This window comes from Stenella coeruleoalba (assembly GCF_951394435.1).
Source record: "Stenella coeruleoalba genome assembly, chromosome: X".
NCBI classification, from domain to species: domain Eukaryota; kingdom Metazoa; phylum Chordata; class Mammalia; order Artiodactyla; family Delphinidae; genus Stenella; species Stenella coeruleoalba.
Window position 1 is genome coordinate 100,573,700 of NC_137152.1, and position 25,917 is coordinate 100,599,616.

Below are 25,917 nucleotides of genomic sequence, written 5' to 3' on the forward strand. Positions count from 1 at the left end.
TAAAAAGTGCAGGCTCTGGAGCCAGACTACCTGGGTTTGAATCCCCGTTCTCTGACTTACTAGTTATATGACCTTGGTCCAATTACTTTGACAACTCTGAGCTTCTGTTTCTTTTTCTGTAACATAGGAAGATTTTTAATAGCACCTACCTCATGAGGTCTTTCTGACAATTAAGTGAGATAATGATATAGCTCCTTACTATCAACCAGGCATTGTGCTAAAAGTCTTCTATAAAGACTAGCTCTTATTATTCACGTTCCAAGTTAACGTAACTTACTGTCATTCTAGTTAATATGTCAGTGCTTCAGGGACAGATGTGCTTCTTCCCCCAATCTACGTTATCACTACTTTTATACCTTTCTGTTTGGTAATGCCACTGAGCAAATAGTGATCAAACCAAAACCGCTGATCAAAGCAAAGTCCTATCAATCCTGGATAAGTTGGATGTTATCTTTTCCCCCCTTCCACTCTGGGTTCTGTGTCCTTCAGGGCTTCTTGGATTTGAGGATAATTTTTCATCTTTGAATTTGGACAAGAGAATAAATTTGCAGAATCAGCCTACAGGGGTTGATCGGGAACCGCCACCCCCACCGTCTTCAGTGAATAGAATGTAAGTCCTATGTTGAAACAGATTTCCCACGTGTGAGACACACATGGGAATTGTTTAAGGCAATTTCACTTTTGAATTCCTCATTTATTTGCTAGGCTTCCACGTGAAAAGGAAGCTTCTAACAAGGAACAGCCCAAGGTGACCAATACCATGTGGAAGCTCTTTGTACCAAACACCCAGTCTGGGCAGCGGGAGGGTCTCATCAAACACATCCTGGCAAAGCGAGAGAAAGAATATGTCAACATTCAGACTTTCAGGTTAGTCTCTCTTCTACTTACTGAGGCTAAACGTTAGTACATATAGGAAAAAATGGTCTTTGGGTATTTAAGGTATTAGTTTAATTAGCTTAATTCAGAATAAAAGCATAAAGAAGAGAATGGTGAGCTGATTCAAGCCCCTGTCTTTATGCTGGTCAATAACATACATATCCAAAATAATGCCAGTGCTACAATTTCCCTTGGATTTTCTAATTACTAATGATACCACCTCTACTAACCTTTCTATCCACTCTTAGAGAACCAAGTCAAGCTCACAAGTACTAGAGAATTGTCTCCTAGTACATTCCATAAGCAAGTGTGTTTATCTATCTGACCTGCTGAATTTCTTCTTGCCAATATTGGAAAATTAAGTCCGCCATTACCACTAGACTTTAATTTACCTACTTTGGGAAGTTAACTGAAGGAAGTTTCACCCAAGCATCTTGATTGGGAGGTCTATCTTCGATTCTTTCCTCTATTATATTTTTCATTTCATCTTGGTGATATCCTCTTTTCTGGACTCACTACGTGTGGTGTGTGTCGTGTATCCCGATGTTCAAAGCAGCAACGCTTTTCTTTGTTATTTTCGAACAGCATGTACCCTTTTAGTCCAAGATTCCAGTCCCATCTGCTATCCCATTATGCCTCATTTATTCTAATTCAGTCATGACTATATCCCTATGCTGAAACCTCCAGATCTTCAGATTTCCCGTGATGCTTATATTTGTATGTAAACAGTTAAAACAGTCATGAGTTTTCCCTTCTGCTTTCCCCCTTAATACTATATCTGTCTCAACAGAATTTCCTACACAGATGTCCTTGTAATCCTTCGGGAAGTGAGTTTTTGGATTTAACTACAACTCCTTATGGAATAGTTATCCATGTTAGACATCCTTATAGCATGAAGATACCTCTTTCCCATCCACAAGCTCTCCCTTCAGATATGAGTTTGGATGGAATGTAATAGGAAGGAAATGTGGTAGAGCAATTAAACTTGTGTTTTTTAAATAGAGACTTGGTTCCTTTCTGTAGGTTTACCTGATGTAAACTTTGGAGAGAATAAGCCCACTGCCTTTGTCTTCTACAGGCAAGAGGGTTTTGTGTGTGTGTGTGGCAAAACAGTTTGAGAAATTATGTTGCTTATTGTGACCATCCACACTTGACCTTTGTTTTTAAATTATGTTTTGGAATCATGTATTAGGTTCTTTGTTGGAACATGGAACGTGAATGGCCAGTCTCCAGACAGTGGGCTAGAACCTTGGCTGAACTGTGATCCGAATCCTCCCGATATCTACTGCATTGGGTAAAATGGCGTCTGGAAGTTCATTTTGGCTGTATGTTTGGTGTTAGTTTATGTGACATTTTGCTTTTTTTCCCCCCACCATTTGTAAAAACCTACTGTAGACTATATGTGAGAGTTAACTTGTGGGTCAAATTTGTGAGATCATAAAGGAACAGATACCTGAATTGGTGTAAGGAAGCATCTAATCCTCTCAAAACCCATAGAAAACTATATACTTCATAGAAACTGAGATTTGAGGTTAATTCTAACAGTGACTATTTCTAGGATATATAAGCAAAGCTCTACGGTTATCCCTTATGGAGATTTTTTTGTTTGTGTTTTGCATAGCCTGTGCATATACCTGTGGCGGGGAGTCTTTTGAAAAGAAAACTACTTGTCCTTACTGATCACCTGAGTCAATAGAGCAGTTCTCTAAAATTTATCTTTTCCGCACTGTTTCATCTAATGTCTCAGAAAATGGGACAGGAGGTAGTCAGAGATAATTATGGGATGTGTGTAGATCCGACATCCTCTTGTTTTCTCAGATTCCAAGAGCTGGACTTGAGCACAGAAGCCTTTTTCTACTTTGAATCTGTGAAGGAACAAGAGTGGTCCTTGGCTGTGGAGAGGGGTTTGCATTCCAAAGCCAAGTATAAGAAAGTAAGCCGCATTGAATTATCTTTTTTAGTATACAACTAAGTAGAACTCACTAGAAGTTACTCTGTTATCTATAGCTTGTTCCAAAAGAGTGGTTTAATTGAATTCTTCCCCATGTGTAATACTGGAATAGGGCAGACTAATCCTTTTTATTCCTATTTCCTAGAAAAAGAATTCCCTAAGTTTCCCGATCTTATAGTTTCATTGCTTAGGTAGTTTTTAGGAGAAAAGAAGAATTTTATTGTCCTCATAGCAGTAATTAACTCAAATGATGACACATAAGATAAGTGATTTTTGCAATGAGAGTTTAAGAGTGAAATTGTTTGCTGACATGGTCAGAACTGGATGCTTTACAGAAAAGCAGTTTGAAGCATGTGGGTGCATAGGGCAAGCTTTGGAATTGGAGCAAGAACAGGAGTGTTGTGGAATTTCAGTGAGCTCGAAACTTGGTTGTAAGTCAAGAATAGAGTTGACTTTAGCAAGGTGGCCCAATTTGTTGGTCTCTAGAAGGCACGTGGTAGAGGCTACCAGAAGAGTTATTTTAATTATGAGGCTACCATACCAAGCCCTTTAAAAGGAGTCATTTGTCTAAGTAATTTTCATCTGCATCTTCTAGCAGCTGATATAGGTGATAAGACTCCTGAAGATGTTATTCCTCTCGTATAGACTAATACACATTTCAGACATATTTCTAGTTCACAGACTTAAAAGTAAAAAGGAGTGTTATTTTATACATTTTAATTTCTTAGGAAATTGTAAATAAGAAACTAGGAAGAAGAGGCAAAAGGAACAAGCTGGGATAGAGGCTTTGTCATTATTATTCGAATTTTTTATGCTGCCTACTCACGGTAGGCTAAAAAGTGATTAAAATAATGAATCTAGAGCTGAGTGTACTCGTTGTCTCCAAAGACTTTTAACTCCTACTGGTCAGAGCCAGATTAAAGCTTTCCCAGAGAAGTTTTGTTTTCTCTTTATGAGGCCCACTGGGAAATTAGAGGATTTGGATTCAGATTAGGGCATGGTTATATCTTCTTGGTGGAAAATTAGTTGTGGGAATTCGATATGTGGCAAAGAGTGGTATTAACATGAACCTCTTCTAATTCCCTGCGACTCATAGGTTCAACTGGTCCGCCTCGTTGGGATGATGCTCCTGATATTTGCCAGAAAGGATCAGTGGCGATATATCCGTGATGTTGCTACAGAAACAGTTGGGACTGGAATCATGGGGAAGATGGTGAGTTACTTCGGAAATGAGCTCAATTATGATTTATGTCCATGTGAAGTTCAGGTGCTAGTTGCATCTTTGTACTAACTGTGGATCATTACTCTTGCTAACAGGGAAACAAAGGTGGGGTAGCTGTGAGATTTGTATTTCACAACACTACCTTTTGCGTTGTCGATTCCCACTTGGCTGCCCACGTGGAGGACTTTGAGAGAAGGAATCAGGATTATAAGGACATCTGCGCACGAATGAGTTTTGTGGTCCCAAATCAGACCCTCCCACAGCTGAACATCATGAAACATGAGTGAGTGGTTAAGTCTTCCTTAGCCTTTGAATAGTGGTGGTGAGAAGAGACTAAACGTGGTGAGAAGCTATAGAAATGTGAAGAGTGAAGAGATTATTGTTTAGGGATTGGGGTCACGAAGAAGGGGGCGGGTTTGAGGAATAGCAGATGAATTAGATTTTAGTCAGAGGAATTAGATTTGCTATCAGAGGAAAGGTTAGTTCTCTTAGTGGGCATCTAGAGTAATGGTAGAGGGGGGTCTGTCAATTGACATCAGTTTTTATTATTTTTTATTATAAAATAGAAATGTTCATTGTGAATGTAATAAAAGGTAAAAGTAAAAAATCCCTCATTTCTTACCTCTGCTCTCCCCGGCCAGTCCCTCCTTCCGAAGAAAAACACTGTGGACAATTCAGTGTGTATCCTTCCAGATCTGTGCTGTCCGTTATGACAGCCAGTAGCCATAGGTGGCTGTTGGGCACTTGAAAGTAGCTAGTCCAAACTGAGATGTGCTGTGAGCATATACACTGAATTTAGTAGGGAAAAAATGTAAAATATCTCAACTTTTTAAGTATTGATTACATGTTGAAATAACAAAAGTTTGCATATATTGAGTTAAATGGGATTTGTTTTTTTTTTAAAGAAGGCATTGGGGTTTTTTTGTTTTGTTTTGTTTTTTTAATTTATTTTTGGCTGAGTTGGGTCTTCGTTGCTGTGCACGGGCTTTCTCTCGTTGCGACGAGCGGGGGCTACTCTTCGTTGTGGCGCATGGGCTTCTCATTGTGGTGGCTTGTTGCGGCGCATGGGCTTCTCATTGTGGTGGCTTCTCTTGTTGCGGAGCACGGGCTCTAGGCGTGCGAGCCTCAGTAGTTGTGGCTCACAGGCTGTAGAGCGCAGGCTCAGTAGTTGTGATACACGGGCTTAGTTGCTCTGCAGCATGTGGGATCTTCCTGGACCAGGGATCGAACCCGAGTCCCTTCCATTGGCAGGCAGATTCTTAACCACTGCCCCACCAGGGAAGTCCCTATCTCTTCTGAATAGTGCTGTTATAGACTTTTCTCTATGCGCACACAAACACACACATACTCATTATATAGGACTGTATTATCCTATTTATTGTGAATCTCTTTCCAAGTCAGTAAATAGAGATCTACATTATTCTTTTTACTGGCTGTGAATCATTAAGAAAAGGGGCTGTGGAGATTTAAAGACACCAATGGATAATGTGAAAGGTTAGTGAAGAATGGGACTTAATAAGGATAGAAACAAAAATCAGTTGAGGAATGGATTGTTAGTAGTAAATGGTTAGTTGTAAGGAAATTAATACTAGTAATTGAAATTCTGAGAGGGTGATGAGATTTGGAATAGTGGTTTGAGATGTGAATTAGTAGGAAAACAAAAGATAATTTGGGGGTATTAGGATCAGTAGAGAGTGGGGTAATTGAGGAAAGAGTAGGGAAAGGTAGTGATGTTGGCCTCTTTCCATATTGTCTCAACAATTAGGATCATATAGAATTCTGTTTCACAGTGGTAAAACCAGACCTTGACATCAGTAATCCATTCTTCTGCCTCAGTTATTCTGCTATTGATTCCTTCTAGTGTATTTTTCATTTCAGTTATTGAATTGTTCATCTCTGTTTGTTTGTTCTTTTATTCTTCTAGGTCTTTGTTAAACATTTCTTGCATGTTCTCGATCTTTGCCTCCATTCTTTTTCCGAGGTCCTGGATCATCTTCACTATCATTATTCTGAATTCTTTTTCTGGAAGGTTGCCTATCTCCACTTCATTTAGTTGTTTTTCTGGGGTTTTATCTTGTTCCTTCATCTGGTACATAGCCCTCTGCCTTTTCGCCTTGTCTATCTTTCTGTGAATGTGGTTTTTGTTCCAGAGTTTGCAGGATTGTAATTCTTGCTTGCTCTACGTCTGCATATTTATTCCTGTCCTATCCCTAGGTTCTTCAGAACCTTTCTTTTTTTTTTTTTTTTAGATTCCATATATATGTGTTAGCACATGGTATTTGTTTTTCTCTTTCTGACTTACTTCACTCTGTATGAGGTCCATGCACCTCACTACAAATAACTCAGTTTTGTTTATTTTTATGGCTGAGTAATATTCCATTGTATATATGTGCCACATCTTCTTTATCCATTCATCTGTTGATGGACACTTAGGTTGCTTCCATGTCCTGGCTATTGTAAATAGAGCTGCAATGAACATTGTGGTACATGACTCTTTTTTTTTTTTTAAGAAGATGTTGGGGGTAGGAGTTTATTAATTAGTTAATTTATTTTGCTGTGTTGGGTCTTCGTTTCTGTGCGAGGGCTTTCTCTAGTTGTGGCAAGCAGGGTCCACTCTTCATCACGGTGCACAGGCCTCTCACTATCGCGGCCTCTCTTGTTGTGGAGCACAGGCTCCAGACGCGCAGGCTCAGTAGTTGTGGCTCACGGGCCCAGTTGCTCCGCGGCATGTGGGATCCTCCCAGACCAGGGCTCGAACCCGTGTCCCCTGTATTAGCAGGCATATTCTCAACCACTGTGCCACCAGGTAAGCCCCATGACTCTTCTTGAATTATGGTTTTCTCAGGGTATATGACCAGTAGTGGGATTGCTGGGTCATATGGTAGTTCTATTTTTACTTTTTTTAGGGAACCTCCATACTGTTCTCCATAGTGGCTGTATCAATTTACATTCCCACAACAGATTGTCTATTTCTTCTTAACGTGAGTTTTGGTAGATTGTATCTTTCAAGGAATTGGTTCACTTCATCTAGGTTATCACATTTCTTGGCATAAAGTTGGTGGTGGTATGCCTTCCTGTGTTACGTTTTTAATGACTATTAGATCTATAGTTCTTTCTTTCATTCCAGATATTAGTAATTTGCATCCTCTCTCTTTTTTTTTAATTAGCCTGGCTAAAGGCTTATCACTTTCATTGATCTTTTCAAGGAACCAGCTTTTGGTTTCAGTGATTTTCTCTGTTGATTTCCTGTTTTCATTTTCATTGATTTCTGCTCTAATTATTTTTTGAAATTAATTAATTAATTTTTGGCTGTGTTGGGTCTTCGTTGCTGCATGTGGGCTTTCTCTAGTTGTGGCGAGTGGGGGCTACTCTTCATTGCGGTGTGCGGTGTCTTCTCTTGAGGAGTACAGGCTCTAGGCGCACAAGCTTCAGTAGTTGTGGCATGCAAGCTCAGTAGTTGTGGCTCATGGGCTCTAGAGAGCAGGCTCAGTAGTTGTGGCACACGGGCTTAGTTGCTTCAAGGCACGTGGGATCTTCCCAGACCAGGGCTCGAACCCGTGTCCCCTGCATTGGCAGGTGGATTCTTAACCACTGCACCACCAGGGAAGTCCCTCTGCTCTAATTCTTATTATTTTTTCCCTTCTGCTAACTTTGGATTTAATTTGCTTTTCTTTTTCTAGTATGCTAAAGTGGAAGCTTAGATCATTGATTTTACATCTTTTTTATTTTCTAATATATGCATTCAATGCTGTAATTTTCCCTCTAAGCACTGCTTTTACTGTACTTTACAAATTTTGACAAGTTAGGTTTTCATTTTAATTTAGTTCAAAATATTTTCAAATTTCTATTGAGATTTCTTCTTTGACCCATGTGTTATTTGGAAATGGGTTGTATTTCGGAATTTTCCATCTACCTTTTGTTGTTGTTGTTATTGATTTCTAGCTTAATTCCATTGTAGTCTGAAAGCATGCATTGTATGATTTCTATTCTTTTAAATTTGTTAAGGTGTGGTTTTTGGCCCAGAATGTGGTCTATCTTGGTGAATGTTCCATGTGAGCTTGAAAATAATGTGTATTCTGCTGTTGTTTGATGAAGTAGTCTATAGATGTCCATTATATCTAGCTGGTTGATGGTGTTGTTGAGTTCAACTTTGGCCTTACTGAATTTTTGCCTGCTGGATCTATTTCTGATACAGGGGTGTTGATGTCTCCAACTATGATAATGGGTTCATCTATTTCTCTGTGCAGTTCTATCTGTTTTTGCCTCACTGGTTTGATGCTCTGATTTTGAACACATACACATTAAGGACTGTTATGTCTTTTTGGAGAATCAACCCCTTTATCATTATGTAATGCCCTTCTTTATTGCTGATAACCTTCCTTGGTCTGAAGTCTGCTCTGTCTGAAATTAATATAACTACTCCTACTTTCTTTTGATTAGTGTTAGCATGGTATATCTTTCTCCATCCATTTACTTTTAATTTATATGTGTCTTTATATTTAAAGTGGGCTTCTTGTAGACAACATATAGTTGGGTCTTGTTTTTTCAATCCACACTATCTCTGTCTTTTAATTGTTGCATTTAGACTCTTGATATTCAAAGTGATTATTGATATAGTTGGATTAATATCCACCATATTTGTTACTGTTTTTTACTTGTTATCCTTGTTCTTTGTTCCTATTTTTGTCTTCTTCTCTTTTTTGGCCTTTTGTGGTTTTAACGGAACATTTTATATAATTCCATTTTCTCTCCTTTCTAAGCATATCAGTTATACTTTTTTTTTAACTTTTTTTAGTGGTTGCCCTAGAGTTTGCAATATACATTTATGACGAATCCAAGTTCACTTTAAAATAAGACTATACTGCTTCACAGGTAGTACAAGTACCTTATAATAACAAGATAATCCTAATACATCCCTCCTGTCTTCTGTATTATTGCTGTCATTTATTTCACTTATACATAAGCGTATACATATCTCATTTTATTGCCCCTCACTTCATTGCACTTCATAGATATTATGTACTTTACAAATTGAAGGTTTGTGGCAACTCTTCATCGAGCAAGTCTATGGCACCATTTTCTCAACAGCAATTTGTTTGTTTTGTGTCTCTGTGTCACATTTTGGTAATTCTTGAAATATTTCAAGTTTTTTCATTATTATTATATTTGTTATGATGATCTGTGATCAGCACTCTTTGATGTTACTATAATGAGTTGCTGAAGACTCAGATGATGATTAGCATTTTTTAGTAATGAAATATTTTTAAATTAAGGTATATACATTGTTTTTTAGACATAATGCTATTACACACTTAATAGACTGCACTATAGTGTAAACATAACTTTTTATGCACCAGGAAAATAAAAAATTTGTGTGACTTTGTGTGTAGCTTTATTTGTGTGTAGTTTTATTGCAATATATGCTTTACTGTGGTCTGGAACTGAATTGCAATATGTCCGAGGTGTGCCTGTACACGCGCACACACACACACACAGGCATAATAGTTGAATACAGTGTTGCTATTATTATTTTGGACAAACTATTTTATGTTAGATCAATTAAGAATAATAAAAATTAAAGTTTTAATTTTACCTTCAATTATTCCTTCTCTGATGCTCTTCCTTTCTTTATATAGATCTGTGTTTCTGATCTCTATAATTTTCCTTTTCTTTAAAAAAATTCTTTTAACATTTCTTGCAAGGCAAGTGTACTGGGAACAAATTCCCTCAATTTTTTTTTTTTGAGAAAGTCTCTATTGCTCTTTCATTTTTGAAGGATTCTGTTGCAGAGTACAGAATTCTAGATTGGTGGGTTTTTTTTTTCACTCAACACTTTATATATACTCACTCTCTTCTTGCTTGCAGGGTTTCTGAGAAGTTGGATATAAATCTTATCTTTGCTCCTTTATAGGTAAGGTGTTTTTTTTCCCTTTGATTTCTTTCAGGAGTTTTTTCTTTATCTTTAATTTTCTGTAACTTGAAAATAATATGCTTAGGTGTAGTTTTTTTGGCATTTATCCTGTTTGATGTTCTCTAAGCTTCCTGGGTCTGTGGTTTGGTGTCTGATACGAATTTGGGGAAATTCTCAGTAATTATTGTTTCAAATATTTCTTCTGTTCCTTCCTCTCTTTCTTCTCCTTCCAGTATGCCCATTATGCAAATATCACATCCTTTGTAGTTATTCCACAGTTCTTGGATATTGGGGGTTAGGTTCAATCTTTTTTTTTTTTTTTTTTGCGGTACGCGGGCCTCTCACTGTTGTGGCCTCTCCCATTGCGGAGCATAGGCTCTGGACGCGCAGGCTCAGCAGCCATGGCTCACGGGCCCAGCCACTCGGCAGCATGTGGGATCCTCCCGGACTGGGGCACGAACCCGTGTCCCCTGCATTGGCAGGCGGACTCTCAACCACTGCGCCACCAGGGAAGCCATAGGTTCAATCTTTTATCTGCTTGCTTTTCAGTTTTGGAGGTTTCTATTGAGATATCCTCAAGCTTAGAGATTCTTTTCTCAGCCATTTCTAGTCTACTAATAAACCCATCAAAAGCATTCTTCATTTTTGTTAGTGTTTTTGATCTCTAGCATTTCTTTTTGATTCTTTGTTTACATTGTCCATCTGTTCTTGCATGCTGTTCTTGCATGTTCTTGCATGCTGTCTACTTTATCCATTAATCATTGTTTTAAATTCCTGGCCTGATCATTCCTACATCCCTGCCATGTCTGAGTTTGATTATGATTCTTGCGCTATCTTTTCAAACTGTTTTTTTGCCCTTTAGTGTCTTGTAATTTTTTCTTGATAGGCAGGTATGATGTACTGTGTAAAAGGAACGGCTGTAAATAGGCCTTTAGTGGTGTGGTGATAGGGTGTGGGGGAAGGGGACGGACTCTATAGTCCTGTATTAGATCTGTGGAAGAATGTTGCCTGCAATATCAGTAAACAAAAGATGCCATCAAGCCTTCAGCCACTGCAGCCACCCTCAACTGTGCCCCCTGAGGGGATTCAGGATAGAGAAAAGCAGGGTACTGGCCCTTAAGGTGCGTATCAAAGGAATGATTTCAATGAGCCCAGACTCCTACATTTTTCTATACTTAGAAAAGTGCTAAATTCATTAACTTGAGATGTCTGGTTTTCTGTAATTAACAGCAATCTTTTGATGTTCCAACTACCTGGTTTTTTTTTGCAAAACCTCCTATATATCCTGGCTCCTCCCTTACCTCTTCAGAGCAGTCCCTCAGAGCTATCTAAGAGGCTGTCTTCTGGGTTTAAGTCCTCAGAAATTCCTCCAAATAAAACATAATTCTCACCTTTTAGGTTGTACATTTTTTGGGGGGTTGACAGATCTCAGACTTTAAGGGAGACCTGTCCCTCTGGACTGTGAACTTCACATGTGCTTCTCAGGTTTTTTTTCTCCCCCCTAGGTGGGACAAGATGGCTTGAGTGGACTGGAGTTGGGTATTTCCCTTTTCCCAGGAGGAAGGCTAGAGTTGGCTGTATTTATTTCCCTTCCCCAGGTCAGTTAGGCTCTGATAGAACCCCAGCAAGTTAGGCTTTAGTTATTAAATAGTTTCTCCTGAGGGCAGAGCTTGTTAAGGAGAAAAGAATGCTCCAGCGTATTTCCTTTTCCCCTCCCCTTGCTGGAAGCAGGAGGGGATTGTTCTCTGACATTCACTATGAGAACCTGGTAGAGATCCAGGAGGTAAAACTCACAAAAGTCTGGGGGACTCCTGATGGCTGGGTCCTCCTGCAGTTTTAAGGATGACAAAAAATATGTTACAGATGAAGGAGCAAAGTAAAACCCTACAAGACCAAATAAATGAAGAGGAAATAGGCAACCTACCTGAAAAAGAATTTAGAGTAGTGATGGTAAAGATGATCCAAAATCTCAGAAATAGAATGGAGGCATGGATCGAGAAAATACAAGAAATGTTTAACTAACACCTAGAAGAACTAAAGAACAAACAGTGAAGAACAACACAAGAACTGAAATGAAAAATACACTAGAAGGAATCAATAGCAGAATAACTGAGGCAGAAGAACAAATAAGTGAGCTAGAAGATAGAATTGTGGAAATAACTGCTGAGGAGCAGAATAAAGAAAAAAGAATGAAAATAATTGAGGACAGTCTCAGAGACCTCTGGGACAACTTTAAACACACCAACATTCAAATTATAGGGGTCCCAGAAGAAGAAGAGAAAGAGAAAGGGTCTGAGAAAATTTTTGAAGAGATTACGGTGGAAAACTTCCCTATCATGAGAAAGGAACTAGCCACCCAGGTCCAAGAAGCACAGAGAGTCCCATCCAGGATAAACCCTAAGAGAAACACACAAAGACACATATTAATCAAACTAACAAAAATTAAATTAAAAGAAAAAATATTAAAAGCAGCAAGGGAAAAGCAACAAATAACATACAAGTGAATCCCCCAACAAATAACACACAAGGGTTATCAGCTGATTTTTCAGCAGAAACTCTGCAGGCCAGAAGGGAGTGGCAGGATATACTTAAAGTGATGAAAGGGAAAAACCTACAACCAAGATTACTCTACCCAGCACTCATTCAGAGTCAAAGGTGAAATCAAAAGCTTTACAGACAAGCAAAAGCTAAGAGAATTCAGCACCACCAAACCAGATTTACAACAAATGCTAAAGGAACTTCTCTCGGTGGGAAACACAAGAGAAGAAAAAGACTCACAAAAACAAACCCAAAACCATTAAGAAAGTGGTAATAGGAACATACATATCGATAATTACCTTGAATGTAAATGGATTAAATGCTCCAACCAAAAGACACAGACTGGCTGAATGGATATAAAAACAAGACCTGGGGCTTCCCTGGTGGCGCAGTGGTTGAGAGTCCGGCTGCCGATGCAGGGGACACGGGTTTGTGCCCTGGTCCGGGAAGATCCCACATGCTACGGAGCGGCTGAGCCCGTGAGCCATGGCCGCTGAGCCTGCGTGTCCGGAGCCTGTGTTCCGCAACAGGAGAGGCCACAACAGTGAGAGGCCCGTGTACCGCACAAAACAAAACAAAACAAAAACAAAAAAACAAGACCTGTATATATGCTATCTACAAGAGACCCACTTCAGATCTAGGGACACACACAGACTGAAAGTAAGGGGATGGAAAAAGATATTCCACGCAAATGGAAATCAAAAGAAAGCTGGAGTAGCAATACTCATATCAGATAAAATAGACTTTAAAATAAAGACTGTTACAAGAGATAAGGAAGACGCAGACTTAGAGAATGGACTTGAGGACACGGGGAGGGGGAAGGGTAAGCTGGGATGAAGTGAGAGAGTGGCATGGACATATATACACTACCAAATGTAAAATAGATAGCTAGTGGGAAGCAGCCGCATAGCACAGGGAGATCAGCTCAGCTTGGTGCTTTGTGACCACCTAGAGGGGTGAGATAGGGAGGGTGGGAGGAAGGGAGATGCAAGAGGGAAGAGATATGGGGATATATGTATATGTATAGCTGATTCACTTTGTTATAAAGCAGAAACTAACACACCATTGTAAAGCAATTATACTCCAATAAAGATGTTAAAAAAAAGAGATAAGGAATGACACTACATAATGATCAAGGGATCAATCCAAGAAGAAGATATAACAATTATAAATATCTATGCACCCAACATGGGAGCACCACAATACGTAAGGCAAATGCTAACAGCCATAAAAGGGGAAATCGACAGTAACACAATAATAGTGGGGGACTTTAACACCCCACTTTCACCAATGGACAGATCATCCAGACAGAAAATAAATAGGGAAACACAAGCTTAAATGACACTATAGACCAGATAGATTTTATTGATATTTATAGGACATCCCACCTGAAAGCAGCAGAATACACATTCTTCTCAAGTGCACATGGAACATTCTCGAGGATAGAGCACATCTTGGTTCACAGATCAAGCCTTGGAAATTTTAAGAAAATTGAAATCATATCAAGCATCTTTTCCGACAACAGCACTCTAAGATTAGAAATCAATTACAGGAAAAAAACCCCGTAAAAAACACAAATGCATGGAGGCTAAACAGTGCACTGCTAAATAACCAAGAGATCACTGAAGAAATCAAAGAGGAAATAAAAAAATACATAGAAACAAATGACAATGAAAACACAATGACCCAAAACCTATGGGATGCAGCAGAAGCAGTTCTAACAGGGAAGTTTATAGCAATTCAATGTCACCTCAAGAAACAAGAAAAATCTGAAATAAACAATCTAACCCCCTGGAGTTTTAAACTCTCAGACTTGGCCACACCGAGCTTCCAGCAATTCATCAATTACAGTTTAGGTTTCCCTGCCCAGCACTGGTTCCCACAGAAGTTTCTGCTCAGGTTAAGTTGTGATTCTCCTGCATTCACCCGTTAGTCTCTCCCATTTGGTGAGCAGCAGTCTGCCCTGTGACATCATTTCGGTCACGGACCTAAGAAGAGTTGCTGAGTTTTCAGTTTGTTCAGCCTTTTACTTGTTAGGTTGGAGAGGTGACTTCTAAGTTCCTTACATGTTGGACTGGAAACTGGACCTGTATTGTTAGTAATCTCTGAGATCCTTTAGGTCAGAAACTGTGTCTTGAACTTTGTCATAAACTCAGCAACTTACATAACGCCTGGCACATAATAGGTGCTCAGCTAATACTTGTTAAGTGAGAGAATAAATGAATGAAAGAATGAGTATTGGCAAAACAACTCACAGATGTCCTCAGCGAGATCTTCAGATGTTTTATAGCCTCCTCATGAACTCCCCAATTCTTTGCCCAATTGTATAGTATCAAATATGGGAAAAGAACTATTTTCCCTCCTAGTGGAGACTTACAAGCTTCTTTCATGCTGGACTGGAAACTGGAAGTTTTGCTTTCTTAAGATTTTTTAGATGCCATTTTAAGATTGCTGCCCTCATTTGTGTTTTTGTTTCTGATATTTTGTATGCCCTTGGTGTTTTTTTCCTTTTAATTAATTTTATTTATTTATTGTTATTGGTTTGTAACATATGTTTCATGTGTATAATATTACATTTCAACTTCTGTATACCCTACAGTGTGCTCACCACCAAGAGTTTAGTTTCCATGCATCACCACACAGTTTATCCCCTTTACCCATTTCACCCTCCTGCAACCCCCTTCCGCTCTGGTAATCACTACTCTGTTCTCTGTATCTATGTGTTTGTTTGTGTTTGGTTTGGTTTGTTGACTTACTTTGTTTTGGTTTTGTTCCACATCTGAGTGAAATTGTATAGTATTTGTCTTTCTCCCTATGACTTAGTTCACTTAGCATAGTAACCTCAAGGCCCAACTATGTTGTTACAAATGGCAAGATTTCACCTTTTTTAAATGCCTGAGTAGTATTCCATTGTGTGTGTGTGTGTGTGTGTGTGTGTGTGTGTGTGTGTGTGTGTGTGTATGTTTCTATACCAACCACATCTTCTTTATCCATTCATCTGTCAATGGGCATTTAGTTTGTTTCCATACCTTGGCTACTGTAATGCTGCAGTGAACATAGGGGTGCATATATCTTTTCAAATTAGTGTTTTTGTACTCTTTGGGTAAACTCCCAGAAGTGGAATAGCTGGATCATATGGTAGTTCTATACTTAATTTTTTGAGGAATCTCTTTATACTGTTTTCCATAGTGGCTGCAGCATGGTATTGGCAGAAAAATAGACACATAGATGAAAGAAACAGAATTGAGAACCCAGAAATAAACCTGCATATATATGGACAATTAATTTATGGCAGAGGAGCAAAGAACATACAACAGAGAAAGGATAGTCTCTTCAATAAATGGTATTGGGAAAACTGGACAGCCACATGCAAAAGAATGAAACTAGACCACTATCTCACAAAAATCATACACAAAAATCAACTCAAAATGGATTGACTTGATTATAAGACCTGAAAACATAAAACTCCTAGAGGAAAACATATGCAGTAGATTCTTTGACATTGGTCTTAGCAACATCTTTTGATTAATTTTTATTTTAAATAGTGTTTATCTTAGTTTTCTTCTATTTCTCAATTTAACATACAGTAAAATTACTTTATTTTTGGTGTATAGTTCTATAAGGAGTCCATAAACCACTTTCTAGTGTCATTTTCCTGAGTCCCTCCCTCTCCACCAACTCCCTGGTCCTTTCTGGTTCCTAGGGCTCCCCTATTTGGTCCTCTGGCCAGAAAGCTGGGACTTTCGTTACCCTGTTCTGCCATGTACCTCTTGTGACCGTGTCCATATCTGGAGTAAAGAGAAAAAAAGCAATGGTAGTTTGCCTCACCCTTTTGGTACTACATCTTCCTGAAGAGGAAGGTTCCCCTCTCTGAGAGTGTTAGGCTTCCATGGGTCCCTGCTACTGCTACTGTCAGTGCTGTTTCCCCTGCCATCACAGGATTGCTTAAGGGTGCCGATTTTGTGGTACTTTGAATTCTTATTTTCCAAGATGTGTGGTAGCACTTACTGTACGGAGTTCTTAAATAGCTGCTCCATGCATTCTGTCCAGGTTTTATAGCTGCATTCAGTGACAGAGACAGAATGGAGTGTATACATCTTAGCAGGAATGGAAACCAGCCCTTGCTGTTTCTTTAAATCATTTGAGAAAATTTCCCTTTAATTTTTGGATCTAGAAATGTGACAATGGAGTGATGTAATTGACTCAAGGTATTAAAATCATCTATGAATTTCCACCTATATCTTAGTATTCATTGCATGTATATATCCAATCAACCCCCAGAGGTAGATTTACCTAGTTGACCCACAGCTGCTCATAGACACATGAAGAAGCTCAGCTGAGACCAGAACTGCCCAGCTGAGTACAGACTGAACTGCCAACCCAAAAAATTGTGAGCTAAATAAATGATTGTTATATTATTAAGCCACTAAGCTTTGGGGTAGTTTCTTTTTTCTTTTAACATAGAAATAGCTGATTCTGTAAGCAAGTAAAACAAAAGCATTAATCCATTGTGCTGTCTGATTAAAAATATTTTTCTGGATGTTTCTGCATGTCCAAGTGTATGATGCACAAAACTTAAAAAATAGCACATCTAATGGTATCACTAATCATTTTGTGCACAGTACAATATAATTCAGAAAAAAACGTTTTCCAGTAACTTAATTTCTAGCATAAACTTTGTACCTGGGATTTATAGCTTGGGCACATCTCAAAATCCTTCCATTTCAACTACTGAAAATCGTTGGCAGTCTATAAGTATCATTTCAACAAGTTTTGTTTAGATTTTTGAACTCCATAGACCTAAAATTATGAGGAAGTTGAAAGCATACCTGTAAAGTCTGTTGTTTTGAAGTTTGCTTAGTGAGAACCAATCTTTGGCTATCTCACTTGTCTCTAATACCTTCTTCTCTTTATAGTCACTACAATCTTTATCACTACATTTGGATAGAACACGATTTATCATGGGTGTTGTGCATGGTTTTGAAAATTTTCTTCGTTATAAAATTTTGAGATGGAAAAGTTGACATTTAGCTTTTATTACAGCTTCATACACCATGAAGGATTTTCAAATAAGGCTTCTTCTTAAAACATTCATTATAATTAAATAATTAAAAATCAAATATAGTCCTTAAAGGCTATTTTGCTTACTGTTATGAATGCTAATACAAAAGACAACTCTACAAAGGTTAGAATATGGTATCTAATTTTTATTTTTGTCTTATACTTAATTAAAAAATTATTGGCTCAAAGAAGATGATGCTTTTAAAGTTATTTGGTCACTTCATTTTTCTTAATAATTGTGTTGACTTCATATATTTCCCTATTTAACTGTAAGTTCCTAATAATTATTTTGGTACATAAAATTGAAAGTTTTCATAATCATCAATAAGTATCATAGCATTTTACTCCTGCCATGATAAATATGCATTTCTACTTCAAATGACTGAGAGATTTCAACATATAAAGCATATAGGGAAATTTTTCACTCCAACTGACATCTAGAATGCTTACCTATATTTGAAAATAAATGTTTAGCTATTAAAAATAAATGCAGGTGATATTCTTTGTTCATTTTCTCTGACATTTGGAGACTGATTATAAACGATGGTAACATACAAGATTCCATTCTGCACGTGTTCCAGGATGGGAGAAGTGATATTGAGGTTGACATTTGGCCTTTAAAAGAGTGAGGCCATAGCTGAGAGATTTTGGCCAAATACTTCAGTACTTCCCTACAGTTGACATTCAATAATTTCCTTGCTCCAGAACTTTCCTGGATTATGTGACTTGAAACAGTTGTGGGATGATTTTTATCCATAGCAGCACACAGAGGAACGTCATAAAATCCTGCTTCATTCAGCTCCACTTCCATATAGCATCATGTGTTTTCATTAACACCCCATACCTACCCCAAGAAACACTAATTTCTTCCATTTGTGAGCTGGGTTCTTTTTTTTTTTTACATCTTTATTGGACTATAATTGCTATACAATGGTGTGTTAGTTTCTGCTTTATAACAAAGTGAATCAGTTATACATATACATATATTCCCATATCTCTTCCCTCTTGTGTCTCCCTCCCTCCCACCCTCCCTATCCCACCCCTCTAGGTGGTCACAGAGCACCAAGCTGATCTCCCTGTGCTATGCGGCTGCTTCCCACTAGCTATCTATTTTATGTTTGGTAGTGTATATATGTCCATGCCACTCTCTCGCTTTGTCACAGCTTACCCTTCCCCCTCCCCATATCCTCACGTCCATTCTCTAGTAGGTCTGTGTCTTTATTCCTGTCTTACCCCTAGGTTCTTTATGACATTTTTTTCCTTAAATTCCATATATATGTGTTGGCATACGGTATTGGTCTTTCTCTTTCTGACTTACTTCACTCTGTATGACAGACTCTAGGTCCATCCACCTCATTACAAATAGCTCAATTTCGTTTCTTTTTATGGCTGAGTAATATTCCATTGTATATTTGTGCCACATCTTCTTTATCCATTCATCCGATGATGGACACTTAGGTTGTTTCCATCTCTGGGCTATTGTAAATAGAGCTGCAATGAACATTTTGGTACATGACTCTTTTTGAATTATGGTTTTCTCAGGGTATAACTGTTCTCCATAGTGGCTGTACTAATTCATATTCTCACCAGCAGTGCAAGAGTGTTCCCTTTTCTCCACACTCTCTCCAGCATTTACTGTTTCTAGATTTTTTGATGATGGCCATTCTGACTGGTGTGAGATGATATCTCATTGTAGTTTTGATTTGCATTTCTCTAATGGTTAATGATGTTGAGCATTCTTTTATGTGTTTGTTGGCAGTCTGTATATCTTCTTTGGAGAAATGCCTATTTAGGTCTTCTGCCCATTTTTGGATTGGGTTGTTTGGTTTTTTGTTCTTGAGCTGCATGAGCTGCTTATAAATTTTGGAGATTAATCCTTTGTCAGTTGCTTCATTTGCAAATATTTTCTCCCATTCTGAGGGTTGTCTTTTGGTCTTGTTTATGATTTCCTTTGCTGTGTAAAAGCTTTGAAGTTTCATTATGTCCCATTGTATTTTTGTTTTTATTTCCATTTCTCTGGGAGGTGGGTCAAAAAGGATCCTGCTGTGATTTATGTCATAGAGTGTTCTGCCTATGTTTTCCTCTTAAGAGTTTGATAGTTTCTGGCCTTACATTTAGGTCTTTAATCCATTTTGAGCTTATTTTTGTGTATGGTGTTAGGAAGTGATCTAATCTCATACTTTTACATGTACCTGTCCAGTTTTCCTAGCACCACTTATTGAAGAGGCTGTCCTTTCTCCACTGTACATTCCTGCCTCCTTTATCAAAGATAAGGTGACCATATGTGCGTGGGTTTACCTCTGGGCTTTCTATCCTGTTCCATTGATCTATCTTTCTGTTTTTGTGCCAGTACCATACTGTCTTGATTACTGTAGCTTTGTAGTATAGTTTGAAGTCATGGAGCCTGATTCCTCCAGCTCCGTTTTTCGTTCTCAAGATTGCTTTGGCTATTCGGGGTCTTTTGTGTTTCCATACAAATTGTGAAATTTTTTGTCCTAGTTCTGTGGAAAATGCCAGTGGTAATTTGATAGGGATTGCATTGAATCTGTAGATTGCTTTGGGTAGTAGAGTCATTTTCACAATGTTGATGCTTCAAATGCAAGAACATGGTATACTCTCCATCTATTTGTATCATCTTTAATTTCTTTCATCAGTGTCATACTTTTCTGCATACAGGTCTTTTGTCTCCTTACGTAGGTTTATTCCTAGGTATTTTATTCTTTTTGTTGCAATGGTAAATGGGAGTGTTTTCTTGATTTCGCTTTCAGATTTTTCATCATTAGTGTATAGGAATGCCAGAGATTTCTGTGCATTAATTTTGTATCCTGCAACTTTACCAAATCCATTGATTAGCTCTAATAGTTTTCTGGTAGCATCTTTAGGATTCTCTATGTATAGTATCATGTCATCTGCAAACAGTGACAGCTTTACTTCTTCTTTTCTGATTTGGATTCCTTTTATTTCCTTTTCTTCTCTGATTGCTGTGGCTAAAACTTCCAAAACTATGTTGAATAAGAGTGGTGAGAGTGGGCAACCTTGTCTTGTTCCTGATCTTAGTGGAAATGCTTTCAGTTTTTCACCATTGAGGACGATGTTGGCTGTGGGTTTGTCATATATGGCCTTTGTTATGTTGAGGAAAGTTCCCTCTATGCCTACTTTCTGCAGGGTTTTTATCATAAATGGGTGTTGAATTTTCTCGAAAGCTTTCTCTGCATCTATTGAGATGATCATATGGTTTTTCTCCTTCAATTTGTTAATATGGTGTATCACGTTGATTGATTTGCATATATTGAAGAATCCTTGCATTCCTGGAATAAACCCCACTTGATCATGGTGTATGATCCTTTTAATGTGCTGTTGGATTTTGCTTGCTAGTATTTTGTTGAGGATTTTTACATCTATGTTCATCAGTGATATTGGCCTGTAGTTTTCTATCTCTGTGACATACTTGTCTGGTTTTGGTATCAGGGTGATGGTGGCCTCGTAGAACGAGTTTGGGAGTGTTCCTCCCTCTGCTATATTTTGGAAGAGTTTGAGAAGGAGAGGTGTTAGCTCTTCTCTAAATGTTTGATAGAATTCGCCTGTGAAGCCATCTGGTCCTGGGCTTTTGTTTGTTGGAAGACTTTTAATCACAGTCTCAATTTCACTGCTTGTGACTGGTCTGTTCATATTTTCTATTTCTTCCTGATTCAGTGTTGGCAGGTTGTGCATTTCTAAGAATTTGTCCATTTCTTCCAGGTTGTCCATTTTAGTGGCATAGAGTTGCTTGTAGTAATCTCTCGTGATCTTTTGTATTTCTGCAGTGTCAGTTGTTACTTCTCCTTTTTCATTTCTAATTCTATTGATTTGAGTCTTCTCCCTTTTTTTCTTGATGAGTCTGGCTAATGGTTTATCAATTTCGTTTATCTTCTCAGAGAACCAGCTTTTAGTTTTATTGATCTTTGCTATCGTTTCCTTCATTTCTTTTTCATTTATTTCTGATCTGATTTTTATGATTTCTTTCCTTCTGCTAACTTTGGAGTTTTTTTGTTCTTCTTTCTCTAGTTGCTTTAGGTGCAAGCTTAGATTGTTTATTTGAGATGTTTCCTGTTTCTTAAGGTAGGATTGTATTGCTATAAACTTCCCTCTTAGAACTGCTTTTGCTGCATCCCGTAGGTTTTGGGTCGTCGTGTCTCCATTGTCATTTTATTCTAGGTATTTTTTTATTTCCTCTTTGATTTCTTCAGTGATCACTTCGTTATTAAGTAGTGTATTGTTTGGCTTCCATGTGTTTGTATTTTTTACAGATCTTTTCCTGTAATTGATATCTAGTCTCATAGCGTTGTGGTCGAGAAAGATAGTTGATACAATTTCAGTTTTCTTATATTTACCAAGGCTTGATTTGTGACCCAAGATATGATCTATCCTGGAGAATGTTCCATGAGCACTTGCGAAAAATGTGTATTCTGTTGTTTTGGGATGGAATGTCCTGTAAATATCAATTAAGTCCATCTTGCTTAATGCATCATTTAAAGTTTGTGTTTCCTTATTTATTTTCATTTTGGATGATCTGTCCATTGCTGAAAGTGGGGTGTTAAAGTCCCCTACTATGAATGTGTTACTGTCGAGTTCCCCTTTTATGGCTGTTAGTATTTGCCTTATGTATTGAGGTGCTCCTATGTTGGGTGCATAAATATTTACAATTGTTATATCTTCTTCTTGGATCGATCGCTGGATCATTATGTAGTGTCCTTCTTTGCCTCTTCTAATAGTCTTTATTTTAAAGTCTATTTTGTCTGATATGAGAATTGCTACTCCAGCTTTCTTTTGATTTCTATTTGCATGGAATATCTTTCTCCATCCCCTTACTTTCAGTCTGTTTGTGTCTCTAGCTCTGAAGTGGGTCTCTTGTAGTCAGCATGTATATGGGTCTTGTTTTTGTATCCATTCAGCCAATCTGTGTCTTTTGGTGGGAGCATTTAGTCCATGTACATTTAAGGTAATTATCGATATGTATGTTCCTATTCCCATTTTCTTAATTGTTTTGGGTTCGTTATTGTAGGTCTTTTCCTTCTCTTGTGTTTCTTGCCTAGAGAAGTTCCTTTAGCATTTGTTGTAAAGCTGGTTTGGTGGTGCTGAACTCTCTCAGCTTTTGCTTGTCTGTAAAGGTTTTAATTTCTCCATCAAATCTGAATGAGATCCTTGCTGAGTAGAGTAATCTTGGTTGCAGGTTTTTCTCCTTCATCACTTTAAATATGTCCTGCCAGTCCCTTCAGGCTTGCAGAGTTTCTGCTGAAAGATCAGCTGTTAACCTTATGGGGATTCCCTTGTGTGTTATTTGTTGTTTTTCCCCTGCTGCTTTTAATATGTTTTCTTTGTATTTCATTTTTGACAATTTGATTAATATGTGTCTTGGCGTATTTCTCCTTGGATTTATCCTGTATGGGACTCTCTGTGCTTTCTGGACTTGATTAACTATTTCCTTTCCCATATTAGGGAAGTTTTCAACTATAATCTCTTCAAATATTTTCTCAGTCCCTTTCTTTTTCTCTTCTTCTTCTGGAAGCCCTATAATTTGAATGTTGGTGTGTTTAATATTGTCCCAGAGGTCTCTGAGACTGTCCTCAGTTCTTTTCATTCTTTTTTCTTTATTCTGCTCTGCAGTACTTATTTCCACTATTTTATCTTCCAGGTCACTTGTCCGTTCTTTTGCCTCAGTTATTCTGCTATTGATCCCATCTAGAGTATTTTTAATTTCATTTATTGTGTTGTTCATCGTTGCCTGTTTCCTCTTTAGTTCTTCTAGGTCCTTGTTAAATGTTTCTTGCATTTTGTCTATTCTATTTCCAAGATTTTGGATCATGTTTACTATCATTATTCTGAATTCTTTTTCAGGTAGACTGCCCATTTTCTCTTCATTTATTAGGTCTGGTGGGTTTTTACCTTGGTCCTTCATCTGCTGTGTGTTTTTCTGTCTTCTCATTTTGCTTATCTTACTGTGTTTGGGGTCTCCTGTTTGCAGGCTGCAGGTTCGTAGTTCCCGTTGTTTTTGGTGTCTGTCCCCAGTGGCTAAGGTTGGTTCAGTGGGTTGTGTAGGCTTCCTGGTGGAGGGGACTAGTGCCTGTGTTCTGGTGGATGAGGCTGGATCTTGTCTTTCTGGTGGGCAGGTCCACATCTGGTGGTGTGTTTTGGGGTGTCTGTGGACTTATTATGCTTTTAGGCAGCCTCTCTGCTAATGGGTGGGGTTGTGCTCCTGTCTTGCTAGTTGTTTGGCATAGGGTGTTCAGCACTGTAGCTTGCTGGTCGTTGAGTGAAGCTGGGTGCTGGTGTTGAGATGGAGATCTCTGGGAGATTTTCGCCGTTTGATATTATGTGGAGCTGGCGGTCTCTTGTGGACCAGTGTTCTGAAGTTGGCTCTCCTACCTCAGAGGCACAGCCCTGACGCCTGGCTGCAGCACCAAGAGCCTTTCATCCACACGACTCAGAATAAAAGGGAGAAAAAGTAGAAAGAAAGGAAGGAATAAAGAAAGCAAGGAAGGAAGGATGGAAGAAAGAAAGAAAAGAAAGAAAGAATGGGGGAAGGAGGGAGGGAGGAAGGAAGGAAGGAGGGAAGGAAGGAAAGAAAGAAAGAAGATAAAATAAAATAAATATAAAATAAGATAAAGTTATTAAAATAATTATTAAGAAAAAAATTTTTTTAGAAGAAAAAAAAAAACGGACGGATAGAACCCTAGGACAAATGGTGGAAGCAAAGCTATACAGACAAAATCTAACACAGAGGCATACACATACACACTCACAAAAAGAGGAAAAGGGGAAAAAATCATAAATCTTGCTCTCAAAGTCTACCTCCTTAATTTGGGATGATTAGTTGTCTATTCAGGTATTCCACAGATGCAGGTACATCAAGTTGATTGTGGAGCTTTAATCCGCTGCTCCTGAGGCTGCTGGGAGAGATTTCCCTTTCTCTTCTTTGTTCTCACAGCTCCCGAGGCTCAGCTTTGGATTTGGCCCCGCCTCTGCCTGTAGGTCGCCGGAGGGCGTCTGTTCTTTGCTCAGACAGGACGGGGGTAAAGGAGCCGCTGATTCGGGGGCTCTGGCTCACTCAGGCCAGAGTGAGGGAGAGAGGGAGGGGCGGGGGAGGGAGGGGCACGGAGTGCAGGGCGGGCCTGCAGCGGCAGAGGCCGGTGTGACGTTGCACCATCCTGTGGTGTGCCGTGCGTCCTCCCGGGGAAGTTGTCCCTGGATCCCGGGACCCTGGCAGTGGCGGGCTGCTCAGGCTCCCCGGAAGGGGGGTGTGGAGAGCGAGCTGTGCTCGCACACGGGCTTCTTGGTGGCGGCAGCAGCAGCCTTAGCATCTCATGCCCGTCTCTGGGGTCCGCACTTTTAGCCGCGGCTCGCGCCTTTCTCTGGAGCTCCTTTAAGCAACGCTCTTAATCCCCTCTCCTCGCGCACCAGGAAACAAAGAGGTAAGAAAAAGTCTCTTGCCTCTTCGGCAAGTCCAGACTTTTTCCCGGACTCCCTCCCGGCTAGCTGTGGTGCACTAACCCCCTGCAGGCTGTGTTCACGCCGCCAACCCCAGTCCTCTCCCTTGGGCTCCGACTGAAGCCTGAACCTCAGCTCGCAGCCCCGCCCAGCCCGGCGGTGAGCAGACAAGCCTCTCGGGCTGGTGAGTGCCGGTCGGCCCTGATCCTCTGTGCGGGAATCTCCCCGCTTTGCCCTCCGCACCTCTGTGGCTGCGCTCTCCTCTGCGGCCCCGAAGCTTCCCCTCTCCGCCACCCGCAGTCTCCGCCCGCGATGGGGTTTCCTAGTGTGTGGAAACCTTTCCTCCTTCACAGCTCCCTCCCACTGGTGCAGGTCCCGTCCCTATCCTGTTGGCTCTGTTTATTCGTTTTTCTTTTGCCCTGCCCATTTACGTGGGGAGTTTCTTGCCTTTTGGGAGGTCTGAGGTCTTCTGCCAGCATTCAGTAGGTGTTCTGTAGGAGTTGTTCCACGTGTAGATGTATTTCTGGTGTATCTGTGGGGAGGAAGGTGATCTCTGAGTCTTACTCTTCCGACATTTTGCCCTCGTCCGTGAGCTGGGTTCTTTTAAGATTAATAGGCGGGACAGTAAGTGGGGAGTGCACCTATAGTGGGGAAAGAGAGATACTAGAAAGAGATGAACGAACTTGACTAAGAGAGGATATGAGAAGAACCAGGGAGGACTCTGGTTTTCTTTAGAGAATAGAAGGCTGCAGAGGTAGGGCATCGTTTGAGTTATTAAACGATTGTTGGAGGTTACTCATTGTTTCTAATTTCCCCTAGGTATGGGTGTGAACATTGTTAAGTTTTAAGGAGAACAGTGTTTGATGGAAGAAGCCACGTTAAATGTTGAAGAAA

At 39.3% G+C, this 25,917-nt stretch overlaps 1 protein-coding gene across 1 annotated transcript; it reads left to right on the forward strand.

The window, feature by feature from the left end:
* Positions 1 to 516: 516 nt before the first annotated feature.
* On the forward strand, positions 517 to 25,917 carry LOC307180322 (inositol polyphosphate 5-phosphatase OCRL-like). Its single transcript, XM_079910510.1, has 7 exons — positions 517 to 610; positions 706 to 867; positions 2,069 to 2,170; positions 2,695 to 2,809; positions 3,924 to 4,040; positions 4,145 to 4,332; positions 25,843 to 25,917. Coding segments are annotated over exons 1-7 (708 nt in total). The 5' UTR covers positions 517 to 608; the 3' UTR covers positions 25,865 to 25,917.

Coding starts and splice junctions, on each gene's coding strand:
- LOC307180322 (XM_079910510.1), top strand. Junction 2,171..2,694: donor CCCGATATCTACTGCATTGG/GTAAAATGGCGT, acceptor TTGTTTTCTCAG/ATTCCAAGAGCTGGACTTGA. Junction 2,810..3,923: donor CCAAAGCCAAGTATAAGAAA/GTAAGCCGCATT, acceptor TGCGACTCATAG/GTTCAACTGGTCCGCCTCGT.